This window comes from Mastigoproctus giganteus, chromosome 3 (genome assembly GCF_048544385.1).
Source record: "Mastigoproctus giganteus isolate SK-2022 chromosome 3, ASM4854438v1, whole genome shotgun sequence".
Lineage (NCBI taxonomy): Eukaryota > Metazoa > Arthropoda > Arachnida > Uropygi > Thelyphonidae > Mastigoproctus > Mastigoproctus giganteus.
In genome coordinates this window covers 219,670,586-219,686,557 of record NC_143577.1, presented here as the reverse complement: position 1 = coordinate 219,686,557, position 15,972 = coordinate 219,670,586, and the positions used below count along the sequence as shown (strand labels likewise).

Sequence of the window (15,972 nt, the reverse complement as noted above, 5' to 3'; positions counted from 1 at the left end):
AATTCAAATATCTATATAATCATTGAATGAAAAATTGAATACGGTATACCTAATATTACATAATTTAGTTACAACACTAACTTTTGAATTGTTTTTTAATTCCCAAGTTATATTATACTCCTTTCAGTAATTTTATTGGTATTCTTTACCTAACTTGTATTTCAAAATTAAGGGATTTAGAAATCCTGGGCACAATTCTGAAAGGGATAAAAGTAGTGTGCACGTACACACAATAATTACAGGGGAAAAAAATTAACTGCTTATAGCAAATACTTACAAATGCTAAAGTCTGACCTCTTAGCAAAAATAATTAAATACTTACAGTATAAAGACTGGTTCACAACAGCTGTTTAGTCTTTGATACTGTATTTAAATGTAACCATTTAAACCGGTCACCAATGGAAATAATCATGCAGCTTAAAACAACACACTGACAAAATCCAGATTTGAACTGCCAGAATGAAGAAACTGACTTATTATTTGTAGGTAAAATATCCAAAACAGAGATTCCATCTAAATGGCAACATGGAAAAATGAGACAGCTATTGCATTTAAAAAAAATTATTTTTTAAAGAATTACCTAAATATCAAACAATGAGGATGCTGGACTGCAACAAACAAAACAATTTCAATATGATTTGCTATGTATATAATAAAACAACTAAAAACCAACAGTTTAAAAACTGAATTTAAGAAAATCTGACGTTTAAAAAGTAAATCCTGGTTGTAATTACAAACTTATACGTTTGCAACTAAAAGTTTTTTCATAATTTATTTATGAAAACTTGTTTCATGAACAAAATTTTAGCATCACCTGATATCAAAATAGATTATTTCAATAATGGTTTTCTATAAATCTGTTCCAAGAGGATGGCTGATTGGCAAATATAAAATAATATATGTGCTTGGATTATCAGAATAACTTTGAAAGTGCTCTAGAAAATGCTTAAATACATATATTTTTTCAAACAATATGTACAAATCAACATATTAACAAGAAAAAAAGACTGTCTTATAAGGCAGTCTATGCACAAATTCCATGTACAATTTCTTCACATTAACCTCCAAGTCCAGTATTTTGTTGAATTTTTTTTGTTTTTTTTTTTACATTTCTAAATTCCATTAGTTAAAAACATACAGTATAGCAAATAGTACTCTTTGTAATTTTTGTTTTTAATCATGATATTTTAAATTCTTACCCTGTCATAACTTGGCAGATCCTTAGAGGACCTGTTACCAGTTGCAAACAAGATGATTATTTAGTGTATATGAGAATATACAGTGTCCAGACTGTTTTGCGTTAATAACAAATGAAGTAAATGAGCTACCGGTCACTTGCAACTAGCGATTCCCTGACTCCACTTGCTGCTGAAATAGTTTATCTACTTCATGTTTTGCTGCATGATCTGTTAGAGAACCAGAATCCACTAGCCTATGAGCAATACTTCTACAAATTATCTTAAAAAGGTCTTTGCTTATTTTCTTTTCCTTATATTTTGGATTTAAATATTTTCTCACTAAGTCAGCTGCTTTCCTGAGACTATCATTGTGAGCCTGAACAATAGTCTTTGAATTTTTTGGTGTGTCACAGGACAGCCTGAATTTTCTATCAGATCCTGATGAAGATGATGCATCATCCAGCTTTTTAACTTTTTCACTTCCATCTTGGAATGTATTACTACTAGGTCTTTTTACTGCCAATGAACCAGTTTTAGTCAGCTCATCTGTTGTGTGCTTCTGAGGAATAATGTCTTTGTCACTTACACTTGCACAACTTTCAAAAAAATATTTTATCATAGGCCTTGCCTCTTCTATGCTTTTTCGTGATGTTTCTAATCCACCATGGCTTGATATCATACCACCTGAAGTAGTTGGCTGGCTATCAAAACCTGAATGCAAATATTTTGTATCATATTCTTGATCAAGTGGACTAGTACTTAGCAGATCTGATTCAGAAAGTGGCTGGTAACTGGATGATGAAATGCGCCTAGGTGACTTTGTTTTTATAAACGATGCTTCATCACCAGCATAACTACCATAAGTACTGGTATCAGTTTTTTCATCAACCATTAAGTCACTTCCTGAATCAGAATCCTTACCCATTTCTACAATATGGGAATTCATGCTCATTACACTCTTACTTTCATTTGCCAATTTATTCATCTTAGGTAAGAAATCCAATATTGTATGTAATCTATCCTTTGTCTTGGAATCCTTTAACTGATTTCTCATAACTTTTGCTGTACATTGATTTGGATCAAACTTAGCTATAACTGGATGAACTTCCACTTGTCTGGAAGCTTCTCTTAAAGATTTTAATATGTGCACAATTTCCCGTTTATACATATGAATGTTTCCTTTAGACTGGTAGATTTTATATTCTAGACTAGCCGCACAATCCACAAAATCTTCATCTTTAAATCTAGGGCACTGTGGATTAGATAAACAAATCTGATAATGTGACTTAAGTTCTTCTTCCACTTTTGCCATGTAGTCTTCTCTCATCGTAAGTGATACTTCGGGAATTGTTTTACTGAAAGGCTGTAGAACAATACTATTTTTTCCCAATTTATTACAAGGCTGTTCTTTCTTCTTATCTCCTCTTCGCCGACTGAATTCAGCTTGAATGAAATTTGTCAGAGCTTTGGCAGCTTTTTTCTCTATATCCTCAGATGTTTCTCCTTCATATTCTTCAGTCTCCTGTTTCTGACCTCTTCTGCCACTACCATACAGTTCATCATCTGTACGGTCTCTTGGTCGATGCCCTCCTGTCTTAACAAAAAGTAGATGATTCTGAAATTGTTCAATCTTCCTCTGAACAATTTTTGGGGTGCAACAAACATCACAGCATTTTCTACAATCAGGAATATCATCTCCAAACTCCCTAGCAAGTACAGAATGCCTACAAACAGATTCTTCACAATATTTAATCATCATGTGAAAACTTTTTATTGCAGCTCCTGATTTCACTCGTTCTCGTTTGTTTCTTGCCCCCCTCTCATCTTTTTTTAGCAGAAATAAAATAGTTTCACGATCAGAACGAGAATAATAGATTCGACATTTTGCTGGAAGTCCATCTCTTCCAGCTCGACCAGATTCCTGATAATATCCTGCTACAGATTGGGCAACACTCCAATGGGCGACAAATCTAACTGTTGCTTTATCTATCCCCATGCCAAAACTTACAGTGGCAGAAATAATTGGCACTTTACCTTCCATCCACTCAGCCTGTATCTGATTACGTAATACAGGTTTCATTCCTGCATGGTAAGGACGAGTTGGCAACCCTAGTTTTGTAAGTTTTGATGCAACTTCTTCACACCCATCTCGAGTCCTACAATAAATAATTCCACAACCCCTCTCTCTTGGATGTACTTGCTCCCATCCTTCTCCAAGTGCATAAATTGCAAAACTTTTCAAATCTTCATATTTATCATCTAAACACTCCTTAAATATTACATCATAAAATAAATTTGGACGGAAACATGAAGTTTTAAATATAGCAACAGGTTGACTAAGTTTCAACTGAATTAGTACATCATCTGTGACCTTGGCAGAAGCTGTTGCTGTGAGAGCCACCCATGGAACTGATGGATACCTGTCTCGAAGCTCTCCTAAACGAATATAATCTGGTCTGAAATCATGCCCCCACTGGGAAACACAGTGTGCCTCATCAATTACAATGCGTGCTAACAATTCTCTTGAATGTATTTGGTCTAAAATATTACGAAATCCGGGTGTTGCGGCCAATTCGGGTGTTATATAAAGCAGTTTCGTAGATGGTTTAGAGTTAGTAATATCTTTTTTTACCCTTTCGCGTTCTGATGCTGACATTGACGAATTGATGGTTTCGCTACATACGCCAAATGATCTCATATGCTGTAGCTGATCAGTCATTAGTGCTATAAGAGGTGATACTACAACTGTAATACCATTTCTTTCTCCTATAAGTGCTGGCAGCTGGTAACATAACGACTTTCCCGCTCCTGTAGGCATTGATACGAAAACATCTTGTCCTCCTTCTGCCACTGCCTCAACAGCCCGTTTTTGAACTAAACTACGATAACTGTCGAAGTTAAAAACCTGCTTTAGAGCTTTAAATAACTTTTTCTCAAGCTCTCCTACAACACAACCGGGAGGTTCAACTCCATTTTCTGGAGTAGAATCTGGAATATTTAAGCCATGTGCCGAAGTCTTGGGTCTGTTATCCATGTTTAGAATATCCGAAAGTCAGGATACCACTAGAAGGGAGTACCATAAAGTCAATAAACAACCACTGGATGTAATATTTTTAATAACTTGATGATCCATTGCTCCGATTTTCAGAAGGTGCAAACAGTGTCATACATATTCATAGTAAGAAAGTAGCAAAACATCAACTTTCTTACTACACATCAGTTACACTTCAGCAAGTTTCACACACACCACAGAACACTTCGCTCATGCCACCTTAACCTTCGTATCCCTATCAATTTTCTCGCAGTGCATCGTGACGGAAGTATTAAACGAGATTTCCGTAATGTCCGTCGGAAGTTTGCTTATACGAAGCGCCCACGAGTGGAAAAGACAGCCGAAAGTTGTTTCAAAATGTCTGGTTATACGAAGGAGTATATTGAAAATAAATTAAAGACAGAATTGGACACTTCATATATTGTAAGTGCTATAATTTTGTTTAATATTATAAAAAGTAAATGATATATTTATCTGCTGAGAATCCAGATATTTATTTTAGTATTACTAAGAGATATCGATAATCTTGGATCTGACCTCTTCGCTGGCTCTGATTCAGTTCTTTTTCTCAGAGCCGGCAAAGGGCATGTCAACCCATGTATCTCATTGAACCGCTCAGAATCAAATTTATAATCCTTATGAATTTTTGTGTATCAAAAGGTGGCTCTACTATTTTTTCCTCTGATATATATTTATGGTATTCGAATCCCATCTCTCGTCGAAGAATTTCTTATAAAGGCATTTTCGCTCGTGGCTGATGTCGACCCTACACATCCACCTAATGGTATAGGATGTATGTTTGCTTCCTTAAGATATTCCATGTTTTTCAGCCTGTAAGACATGCAGATTGGCCTACGAACACGGACTCTTGCACATACAATAACGTTTTTTCCATATATCATAGTCATTGATCAATTACCTTTACCCCAATGACCGCATGATGGTTGTGTATTCGAATGGTATTCAGAATGTCCTAACTTTCTTTCGCGACTCTTTTTTTCTTTCTTTCGTGAACCCTTAGTGCAAGGCCGCCGCAAGTGGGTAGGCGAGTAAGCTTTGCTTACGGGCGCCAATCTTTTTTTTTGATTTATACAAGTCGGACCACTGTTTAACAAACTTATTTATAGCGATATTTTTTGAATTCCCCTTGGTAATCACATTTAAAATAGTTTTCGTAGAACAAAGAAAATTTACATATATTACGAGAGACTTTACTGGGAACGCATTGTTCACACCTCTGGCATTCAGGCAATTAGTGCTGCTACTAAGCACAAATTAAGAGCCAAAGGGATTACTAGTCTGCATCTTAGGGCACTCGTAAAACCTATCCAGCCGCCTCTCCCACGTACTCAGAAGTCGCGCTAGTCATCTGATTGGTTAATTTATCAGTATTCAATGGCAGGCAAATAATTCATATTTATATTTCGTAGGGTTATATCCAGACATGGGTATAACCCCATACTTCAGCCAGAAAGAGGAAGAAGGCAATAATAGGACATAAAGGCACCTCCCACTCACTGCTTTCCCCCTCTCCTCCTCACCTGCATGTTACCAGAGTTTGTCACTTGACATCACAATATGTCGGAGTTTAAATGACGAAAGAAAAAGAAACGGTAATTTTTTTTAAAACAGCTAACAAAAATGAACACCACATACAACCACTGAGTCTCCCCCCCCCCCATCCGTACATTACTATTAACCCCGGGGGCTCACATCTAGTGAGTATGGGCTTGGCACACCCAGGGTCCTAAGCTGGATATCATCATTCTTCTCTTTCTTGGTGATTCCTTTCTACTTCTGATTCTCTCTCTCTCTCAGGGTAACTCGGGAATTTTTTTTTGGCTGGCGCAGCATAAGCCTCTGGCTTCCTTGCACCATATGGCTAATAATAATAATAATTACTAGGGCGAGGAATGAGAATTGCTCATGCACGTCAACAGAAATGCTTTTTTTTTTTTTTCCCCATTCTGGGCACTACTGCCCCCATGTGTAGGACAACTCCTCAGGACAAAACCCTCTCAATTAAAGTGCAAAGTATGACAAAACACTCTCGGACAAATAATAATACGAAATGTTTATACCATAATTTTTATTCTTATTACAGTATTTGTAAGAATGATTGTTTGTTTGTTATTTGTTTTTTAGGAGCATTAGCTACTAAGGCCATATTGCTCTGGGAATATGCCGTGGTCATTCCCTGACCTTTCCGCATCCTCCGTATTTGGTGGTGACGGGCTCGAACCCCGGTATAATCAAGAAGTGTGTGCTACACAGTGCTGCTCCTTCCCACCTAGCTCTGGAGGCGGCATTGTAAGAATGAGCACTTAAAGAACATTTCGTGATATTATTTGTCCGAGGGGATTTTGTCCTACACTGCAGTTTAAGTGAGGAGGTTTTGTCCAGACCCAGCCAGTATAAAGAGACCTGAATTACTGCAAAAAACACCAAATCGTCAAGAAATAACTTGAGAGATAAATTACGCATTCCCAATAATCAGCCAATCGCAGAACTTGACTGGACAATCACTCCGTTCTTCGGCCACACCCACAACGGAGATGCCATGTCCTTTAGCTCAGCCAGAATAATATGTATGATACTATTTTTAGCAAGGCAATGTATAGTGTTCAGGGGATGTTCAAAAGATCTACATGAACATGAAAATGGTAACTTTTTAAAACTTTCTGAAACAATTGCTAAATTTGATACGGTTATGGCAGAACATATTCGCTGTATTCAGAAATCTTAATTGAAAAATATCATGCGTTATTTGGGTGATCAAATACAAAATGAAATTATGGAAATAATTTCACAAAATATTGAAGATAAAATACTAGAAATGACTACGGAAGCTAAATATTTTGCTATGATTTTGGTATTATCACTGAAGACGAAAATACAGATGTGGATACAAGGAATCGTTAAATCAATAGCATTAAAAATAACATCTTATAAATTTCCTTGTTCGGTTATAATTTTAAATAAAATTAATCCGGTAAGTAAAATGCTCAGAAAAAAAAAATGGATTGTGATATACACAAAGCTCTTGAATGTCTACAAAATATCACGGAATATTTTAAAGAAAATAGAATGGAGGAAGCAGTCAAAAAATATGTCTACTCTCATTGGCATTGAAGCGTCGTTTCCAGAAGCAGTCAATGAAAATATTAAAAAAAAATGTCATTTCGATTATGAAAGTAGAGAAGCTATTCGCAACCCGCAACAAAATTTCAAAATTAATTTTTTCTTTTAAATTATGGACACAGCAATTTTCTCAACTAAAAGGTTTACATAAATGAAAGAACACAGAGAAATATTTAAAATGTTTTATAATATTTCTGAATTAAAAAAAATGGTCAGATGACGATTTATTAAATCATTGCAAAGATTTACATATTAAAATAAGTGACATTGATCGTAATGAGTCTGATTATTGATGGTTTAGCATTATCTGAAGAACTTAGAGTACTTCAGATTTATATTAAAGACAGTATTGCTCCTTTTCAAGTTTACAATATATTTTTAAAAACAATTTTACAGATACTTTTCCAAATGGAGTAGCTGCTTTAAGCTGCTCCATTTGGAATTTTTCTAACTTTACCAGTTTCAATTGTCTCGGGTAAACGGAATTTATTAAATTAATCAAAAATTATTTACGATCAATGATGTCTCAACAATGAATCTATAATTTTGCAATCATTTCAATAGAAAATGATCTTTGGGAACAAATAAACATAAATGGAATAATTAATAAATTCGCACATTTTAAAGCAAGGAAAATTATAATGTTAAATTTTTTTTTTAACATAATAATTTTTTTTAAATTTTATTATTGTGGGTACATTACAGTGATTTAAAATTTACAGTTCATTTCCAGAATTTCACAATGATTTTTGTTTGTTGTTTCATTATATTATATGTGAAATACACTGAGTTATGACCACCTACTTAATATTTCGTAGGTCTTCTATTTTTGTTTGTTGTTTAATTATATTATATGTGAGATACACTAAGTGATCACTGAATTATGACCACCTATCTAATACTTCGTAAGTCTTCCTTCGTAGGTCGGACAGCAACTATCTGACGTGGCATTGATTCAACAAGATGTCGGAAGCGTTCGGGAGGTATGGCCAACCAAGCTGTGTGTAATGCGGTCGGTAATGGAGATGATTGGTGTATCCAAACGCCTGATATGCCTTTCCATAGTGTCCCACAAGTGCTCAATGGGATTGATATCGGGGGAATTCGGAGGCAAATCAATATGCTGGAAGTCAGAACTGTGTTCCTCAAACCATTCCTGCACAACAAGTGCCCGATAGCTCGGCACATTATCATCTTGGAAGACACCATCGCCATTCGGGAAAAAGTGTAACATAGTGGGGTGAACACAGTCAGCAAGCAGTTGATGATAGCGGAGACCACTGATATGTTGTTCCACATGCACCAGTGGTCCAAGTTCCTGCCAGTGAAACATACTGCACACCATACAACCGCCTCCACCGGCCTGCACTTTTGATACCATGCATGATGAATGAAGAGCCTCTTGTTGTTGATGCCAAATCCGTACACGACTATCCACGGTGTGGAGTAAATAACGTGACTCATCTGACCAGCACACCTTCTTCCAGTCTTCTAACATCCGACTTGCATGCTCTCTGCACCGGGCGAGTCTTCTACTCTGATGAACCTTGGTTAGAAGAGGATGCCATAGGGGTCATCTGCTGGTATAGCCCATACATTCAGGCGTGCAATGCATGGTCATGCCAGATATTGTTTCAGGTTGGCCCATATTGTACTGGGTAGTCACTTCTTCAACGGTGCTGTGCCTGTACGAGTCATCGGACCCGGCACTCACTTCTAACATCAACCTTTCACTGACCTTTGCAGTTTTGCTGTCGAGTCATTGTTTGACCATTTTGACATCAGTCCTGGTACACTTTAAATAAGGCGGCTCTCGAACACCCCACCAGTTCAGCCATTTGGGGAATCGAGGTACCAGCTAGTCGAGCACCCACAATCTGTCCTTTATCAAAGTCCGATAAATCCTTCCTTTTACCCATCACACTCAGAATTTTACTACCTACTGAACCACTGACACCTTATCTATGCTACGTAGGTCGAATAATTCTGCACTCTCGTACGTCACGTCGTCAACAGGTAGCATTCAGTTTTCATAGGGGTGGTCATAATTCCGTGATCACTCAGTGTATGTTGTAATTCTTTTCTTTTTCAATAAATTAATAATAATTATTCTATTTTTTTAATCCAAATATTTTGTGGCAGCAAATTTTATTTCGCTTTCAGGCGGCACATAGGGTCGCAGTGATTGATATATTCAATACACAGTTTTAAGTTCCTTGGAGAAAAAGCAATGAAAATTTGTATCTATGATGATTATTCTATGAATCAATAGAATATTATTTGTAGATATTCATCATGGAACCATCTATGTTCAATATTTATGTGCATTTAACAAAGTGTTAAGATATTGGTTTCCAACATATGAGTAATATATATCAATTTTGAAGAAATATTTCTTTTTAGAAATAAGAACTGCATTATATTTTATTACATTAAAAATAAAGAAATAGAACACATAAGTGAAACAAAAAAGAAAACTTAGGTTAAAAAGAAGCTAACTTTTCTTCATATGCAGTTATCTTTATAGGCCATATTCATGAAAGTAAAGATTTATAAAAAAATTCAAACATTGAAGGAAGAAAAGATCTCTTATTTGAATATTTTTGACTTATTAGAATAAACAGTTTTATTTACTCATTGTCAACTAGTATGCTTTGGAATTATCCCATAACTGTAATATATTTTATGGACTGCATCTGAAAGTACCAATAAAATGAAGTTTTCTAATGAAAATTATGAAAAATTGTCCAATGAGTCAACTGTCTCTTCTACAGGGTGTCTAAGTCACTCCCTGTTTTTAAATTATTTTAGCTGATTTTATTGAAACTAATGTTAAATGATTTATAACTTGATAGAATCTTTTGACAGTACATTATAAAATTCCATGTATATCTGCCAGTTCATCCAAGTTGCGTGCTTTTTTTATAATAAACTTCTTCCTTGGCCCACCCCTATACAAAAAATCACAAGGCATCAGATTAGCATTGTGGGCAGGCCATTTATGTCTGTCAATCTATCACCCTGGAATATGATTGTATCCGCATACGAACATTGTTTGAAAAATGAGGCTCTATCCTGCATAAAATGAAGAGTTTCAATGTTGTTCCATTGTGAAATAACTGGCCACACATGATCTTGCAACATTTTGAGATATCTTTTGGCATTCATTGTCTCACAGAATGAAAGGTCCATACAACAGTGGGTGATATATGATACCACACTAGACTGTTACCTTTGGATTTCCCTGAGTTTGGAGTTATCCCGATAACTGGAAAAGTTGTAGATTTTTACACTACGGTACGGTATCATGGTGAAATGTGTTGCCCTTCACTGAAATCTTCATTCATATAAAACACAAATTTTCAGAAACTCTTCTCTTCATTCCTATTTAAGTATTACAATGATGAAGGGAAAGGGACCAACTGAAAGTGCAAGTCGTGGTAGTGCCAGGAAATGAAACAAAATTGATTTAGAAATGAAGATAAAAATGATTAAGTAGTACGAAGCAGGACAAAGTTTGTCATCTATTGCAACGGAATTAGGTTGTTGTTATTTGATTTTTAGGAGCATTAGCAACTAAGGCCATATTGCTCCGGGATATGCGGTGGTCATTCCCTGACCTTTCCGCATTCTCCGTATTTGGTGGCCACGGGCTCGACCCCCAGTCTAATCAAGAAGCGTGTGTTATGCACCGCTGCTCCTGCCCACCCGGTTACGGAGGCACCACGGAATTAGATCTCGTTGCTTCAACACTGAATACTATTTTAAAGGACAGTGCACATATAAAAGACCATGTCAAAGAATCAATGCATTTAAGATCAACAATGATCACAAAACAGCGTTCAGGTGCTAAATTGAAGATGGAAAAGCGATGGATGGAAAATCAGATTCAGAAGCAAGTGCCCCGAGTCCAATGGCCATTCAAGCAAAAGGAAGAAGTATTTATAAAATTATTAAGGATAAGTATGGCAAATCCCAACCCAAGTGTGGCAAGCAACAGGTGGTTTAATAGGTTCAAGCATCGCACTGGTTTCCACAACTATACGGTGAAGTCGCCAGGGCCAATTCTGCAGCTGCAGAGAAAATTTGTGATCTGTTGGAAAAAATTATTGATGAAGGTGGCTATTCAATGCAGCAAATTTTTAACATTGACAAGACTGTATTGGGAAAAAATGCCGGATTGAACATACATTTCCAAAGAGAAAAATACAATGCCAGGTTTCAAGGCTTCAAAAGATAGGGCCGCACTCTTGCTTGGGCCTAATGCAGCGGGAGATTACTGATCAATACCACTGCGTGTATCATTCTGGAAATTCTTGTGCATTTAAGGGCATCAATAAAGCCACCCTGCCCATGCATTTCCAATCGAACCAGAGAGCATGGATAACGATATCTCTCTTTGAGGATTCGTTTAAATGCTGCTTCATTCCCATGGTTGAAAAATATTGTGAAAACAACGACATTCCTTTCAAGATTTTGCTTCTATTAGGTAATGCTCCTAGACATCCTACGCATCTAGATGATTTCAATTTGAACGTGACAGTCATATTTTTACCTCCAAACACGACTTCATTCATCCAACCTATCGATCAGGGTGTTATTTTGAATTTAAAAGCATACTATTTGCCCACATTTGCTGAGGGATTGTCTGCAGTAGACAATGAGAAAAATTTTACGTTAAGAGACTTTTGGAAATCTTACAATATTTACCACGCCATCTTAAATATTAATAATGGCTGGGCAGAAATTACTAAAAGTTGTAATTGCGATTTAAGTTTCTTTGTAAATATATTTGTTTATTACAAAATTCGGTTATTATGTATTACAAAGTTCTTTTTCACCCCATGAGAAATAAATATTGTCATTTTGTATGTTTAATACAAATCTTGGCAGAGTGATCCGATTATTACCCCCCGGCGACCTGGCTCCCTACTTCCCAAAGGATGGCACTGACTTGTTAGAAATTAGTTTTGTATAAACAAAAGTAGTTTATGGTAGCTATAACGTCAAGTGCACTCAGAAAAACATCCTTCTGAAGGATGAGTTGTTAAATTAACAAAAGAATAAAAAGTTTTTCTAAGTTGTTTACATGCACTCCCTCACTCTACACGGGAATAAGGTTAGTTGCAATTGTTATCCCAATTCAAAGAGTCTTTTGCTATCGTATACAGCAATCTATTTTTTGTGCTGTTTTATCTGAGCTGATGTCTTTTTCGGAACTTGTATCTCTAAATTAATTTAAAATTTGTTTATAATAAATCTTATCTAGCAGTGTTATGGCGACAAAACATAGACGGACAGAATTAAGCCTGGAAATTAAACTAGAAATTATGCAAGAGGCTAATAAGATAGAAAGAAGCAAAATGGACAAGGTATAAGGTATGTTCGTGTCAGACGGCACCTGGGATTTCTCCCATCTCCGCGTGTGTTTCGCTGTATCGAGGACAGTACACTGTCAAGCCAGAGACTTGAAAGTGTGTGGGTCGTGTCTGTGCAGTGTGATATGTTGTGCCCATTGTTTATCCGGCTTATTGGCCGCCAGGCCCCTAGTGGGGCCCGACGTTGCCCATACCCTGCCACGTGGAGGCTAGCCGGGTGTATCCAGTATCACAACAATTTGCTCTGGCAGGTCCTGCCACCTAGTTTCCTGGGATTTCAGTGGCCTGGGCCTATTTAAAAAATAAATAAAATAAAATAAAAGTTTATGCATTTGACATTAATGCTTAATGGGATTGCTGTTAGGAAATCGCTGGTTAGGGTTGAACACTAAAGAGATGTGTTAAAGGCCAATTAGGTCGGGCAAAATTTTGATGTTATTAAATTTAGACATGTAACGCTAGATAAAAGCTGATAGTGTTAGATATCTTATAAAAGCTGATAGTGTTAGATATCTTAGAGATTTGCACAAAACCGGTAGAATTTAGACGTTGGTTATAATTTGGCGGCATTGTTAAGGGGTGTACTCGGTCGATTTGGTGAGAGAGAGGGGGGGAGATTGAAGACTGGGGAGGAAACAGATAGAAGAATAGGGACGGATAGAGTAGGCATCCCCAAAGAGGTCAGTGGAGACGAGCCCCACCAGGTGAAATATGGGGGGTAGGCAGGGAGGAGAGGAGACAGAGATCCGTCTCCTCCATTCCCTGCCTGGGGATGGGGTTTTAAAGGGAACCAGGTTAGAGTACCCAGTTCGGATCGCCAATGGTGTGTTGGCAGCAAAGCCGCAGAATGTCTTCGTCGGTGTCTTGTCCAAGGAGTGTCGAATCCGGTATGAAGGTCCAGCTGCCCATCCCGCTCTGGGGGTGGGATATGTTAGCTGGCAGTGGGGAACCTACCAGGTGAAGGGGGGAGACGCACACATTTACAAGCAAAATGGACATTGCAAAGGAATACAACATTATTATTATTATTATTATTATTATTATTAGCCATATGGTGCAAGGAAGCCTGAGGCTTATGCTACACTGGCCAAAAAAAAAAAAAAAATTTTCCTATTACCCTGAGAGAGAGAGAGAGTAGAAAGGAATCACCAAGAAAGAGAAGAATGATGATATCCAGCTCAGGACCCTGGGTGTGCCAAGCCCATACTCACCAGATGTGAGCCCCTATCCCTTTACCTACTTTAATATACAATACTGAAAAACTGAAAAAGACTTGAAGTGTATGACACTGGAGCAGCGATGAAAAACAGGAAACAAATTCATGGTGCAAAACACGAGGAGCTTGAAACAAAACTTTTCGAGTGGCACCAACAAATGCGTATATCTAATTTGCCAATATAGGGTTCGGTTTTGCAAGAAAAGTCAAATTATCTAGCTCAGCAACATGGGTTTAGCGACTTCAAATGCAGCAATGGCTGGCTCCAAAGATTTAAAGACAGGAATAACTTGGTTTCACGAAATGTTTGTGGTGAGTCTGGATTAGTTGACAAAGAAAAGGCTACAGACTGGTTGTGTTCTGTACAGTTGATCCTTGAAAAATAATAGGCAAAGGATACTTTTAATCTTGATGAGACAGGTTTATTTTATAATTTGCTGCCAAACAAAACATTTGCTGTTCGAAGAGTCTTGTAATGGTGGAAAATTAAGTAAACAAAGATTCACCGTTCTGTTATGCTGCAATTCAGATGGCAGCACAAAACTACACCCAGTTGTGATTGGTAAGTTTTCCAAGCCAAGATGTTTTAACACAGTTAACCATCATCCCTGTGATTATGAGGCCAATAGAAGCGCTTGGCTTATGGTCAAAATTTTTCAGTCTTGGTTATCAAAATTGGACAGAAGAATGGCTTCAGAAAAAAGGAACATTTTGATGATTCTAGACCATTGTAGAGCACATTCAGCTGAGACATTTAAGTTTAACAAATATACGGCTGTTGTTTTTACCCACCAATACCACCAGTTTAATGCAATCACTGGATCAAGGCATTATTTATAACCTCAAGAGAACATATAGAGACCGCCTGATAAGGTACTTGAGCTGCAACATAGAAGGAGGGAACAATTTGCGGCCAAATTGGAATGTCTTTGGATGCTATCCGTAATCTTGTTATTGCTTGGGAAAGTATTACATCAAGTGAAATAATCAACTGCTTCAGAAAGGGTGGTTCTTTGGAGAGAACATCATCGAAAAACATGGTCCAGCAGACGAATGTGATAGCAACAGTGAGGAATTTGAAGGAGCATATGGATTTTGTTAACGAATTTGAAGAGTTTGTGAAGGTGGATAATGAAGTTGCTGCCACTTCAATGCCAACATTAGAAGAGCTGCTGGGTACCAAACAAAACGATGATGTTTTTGTTACCAGCGAAAGTGAAGAAGCGCACACACTGCTATCTAAAAAAGATGCCCAAAATGCATTGAACAATAGAGAATGTGATGGCCTGCAGTAATGTTGATAAAGAAACAACTATTGCATTTGATAACGTCTGTGCTGTAGTTAAAAATGCATGTAGCCGAGTGGTCAGGGGCAGGAGTGCAGTAGCGCATGCTCTTTGAGTAGACCGGGGTTCAAGCCCCTGACTGCTAAATACTGTCAATCTGCCAACCCGCACTGGACAAGCATGGCAGATTATGGTCCATTTCCCTCAGCATGAATTGTTGAGGAGGCTTCCATTTTGCAGTGGTTTGATAATGGCTGCAGTTTACCTTTTTTTTTTTTTTATAGGACAAAACTGTGCAAACAACATTGGATTCTTTCTTTAAATTAGATTAATTTATTAAAAAGTTAATGGTTTGTATGTCTCCTTTTATATTAAGATTGTTATATATCAAAATATATACTGTACAATATTTTCATTTCTGTTAATATTGCTTTTATCTTAGTTTATCTTACAAATAAAATAAAATCTTTAAAAAATATGTTATTCCTATTACTGTATTGTTAGACAAGGCTTTTTTTTTGTTTTTATTTTTATTATTTTTTTTATTAATTTTTTTTTGATATTATTATTATTTATTATTATTCTTAGGTATACAGTATGTACCAAAAAAAAAAACACAGTAAAATTTCGACACTTTTGGGGGACCTCATTACTACAAACCCCCTACATGGGGGTTTATAGTAACGAGGTCCCCCAAAAGTGTCAAAACCCCCCATACAAA

At 36.8% G+C, this 15,972-nt stretch overlaps 2 protein-coding genes across 3 annotated transcripts in view; one reads left to right on the top strand and one right to left on the bottom strand.

The window, feature by feature from the left end:
* LOC150088734 (ATP-dependent DNA helicase Q5-like) overlaps positions 1–4,440 on the bottom strand; it is a 49,677-nt gene extending 45,237 nt beyond the window's left edge. The window contains exon 1 of the mRNA XM_090370887.1: positions 1,200–4,440. Coding sequence (XP_090227013.1) covers positions 1,342–4,212 — 2,871 coding nt within the window. The 5' untranslated portion in view covers positions 4,213–4,440 and the 3' untranslated portion in view covers positions 1,200–1,341. The remainder of the gene's footprint in view (positions 1–1,199) is intronic.
* An 81-nt stretch (positions 4,441–4,521) lies between these two features.
* The window catches only part of LOC150088733 (bolA-like protein 2), a 47,690-nt gene continuing 36,239 nt past the window's right edge, over positions 4,522–15,972 (top strand). Inside the window, exon 1 of one of the 2 annotated variants that reach the window (XM_090370885.1) lies at positions 4,522–4,653. In XM_090370885.1, the coding sequence (XP_090227011.1) occupies positions 4,588–4,653 (66 nt within the window). In that variant the 5' untranslated portion in view covers positions 4,522–4,587. Of the gene's footprint in view, positions 4,654–4,934; positions 5,015–15,972 lie in introns of those variants that run through there. The other variant, XM_090370886.1, reaches the window with a different exon arrangement.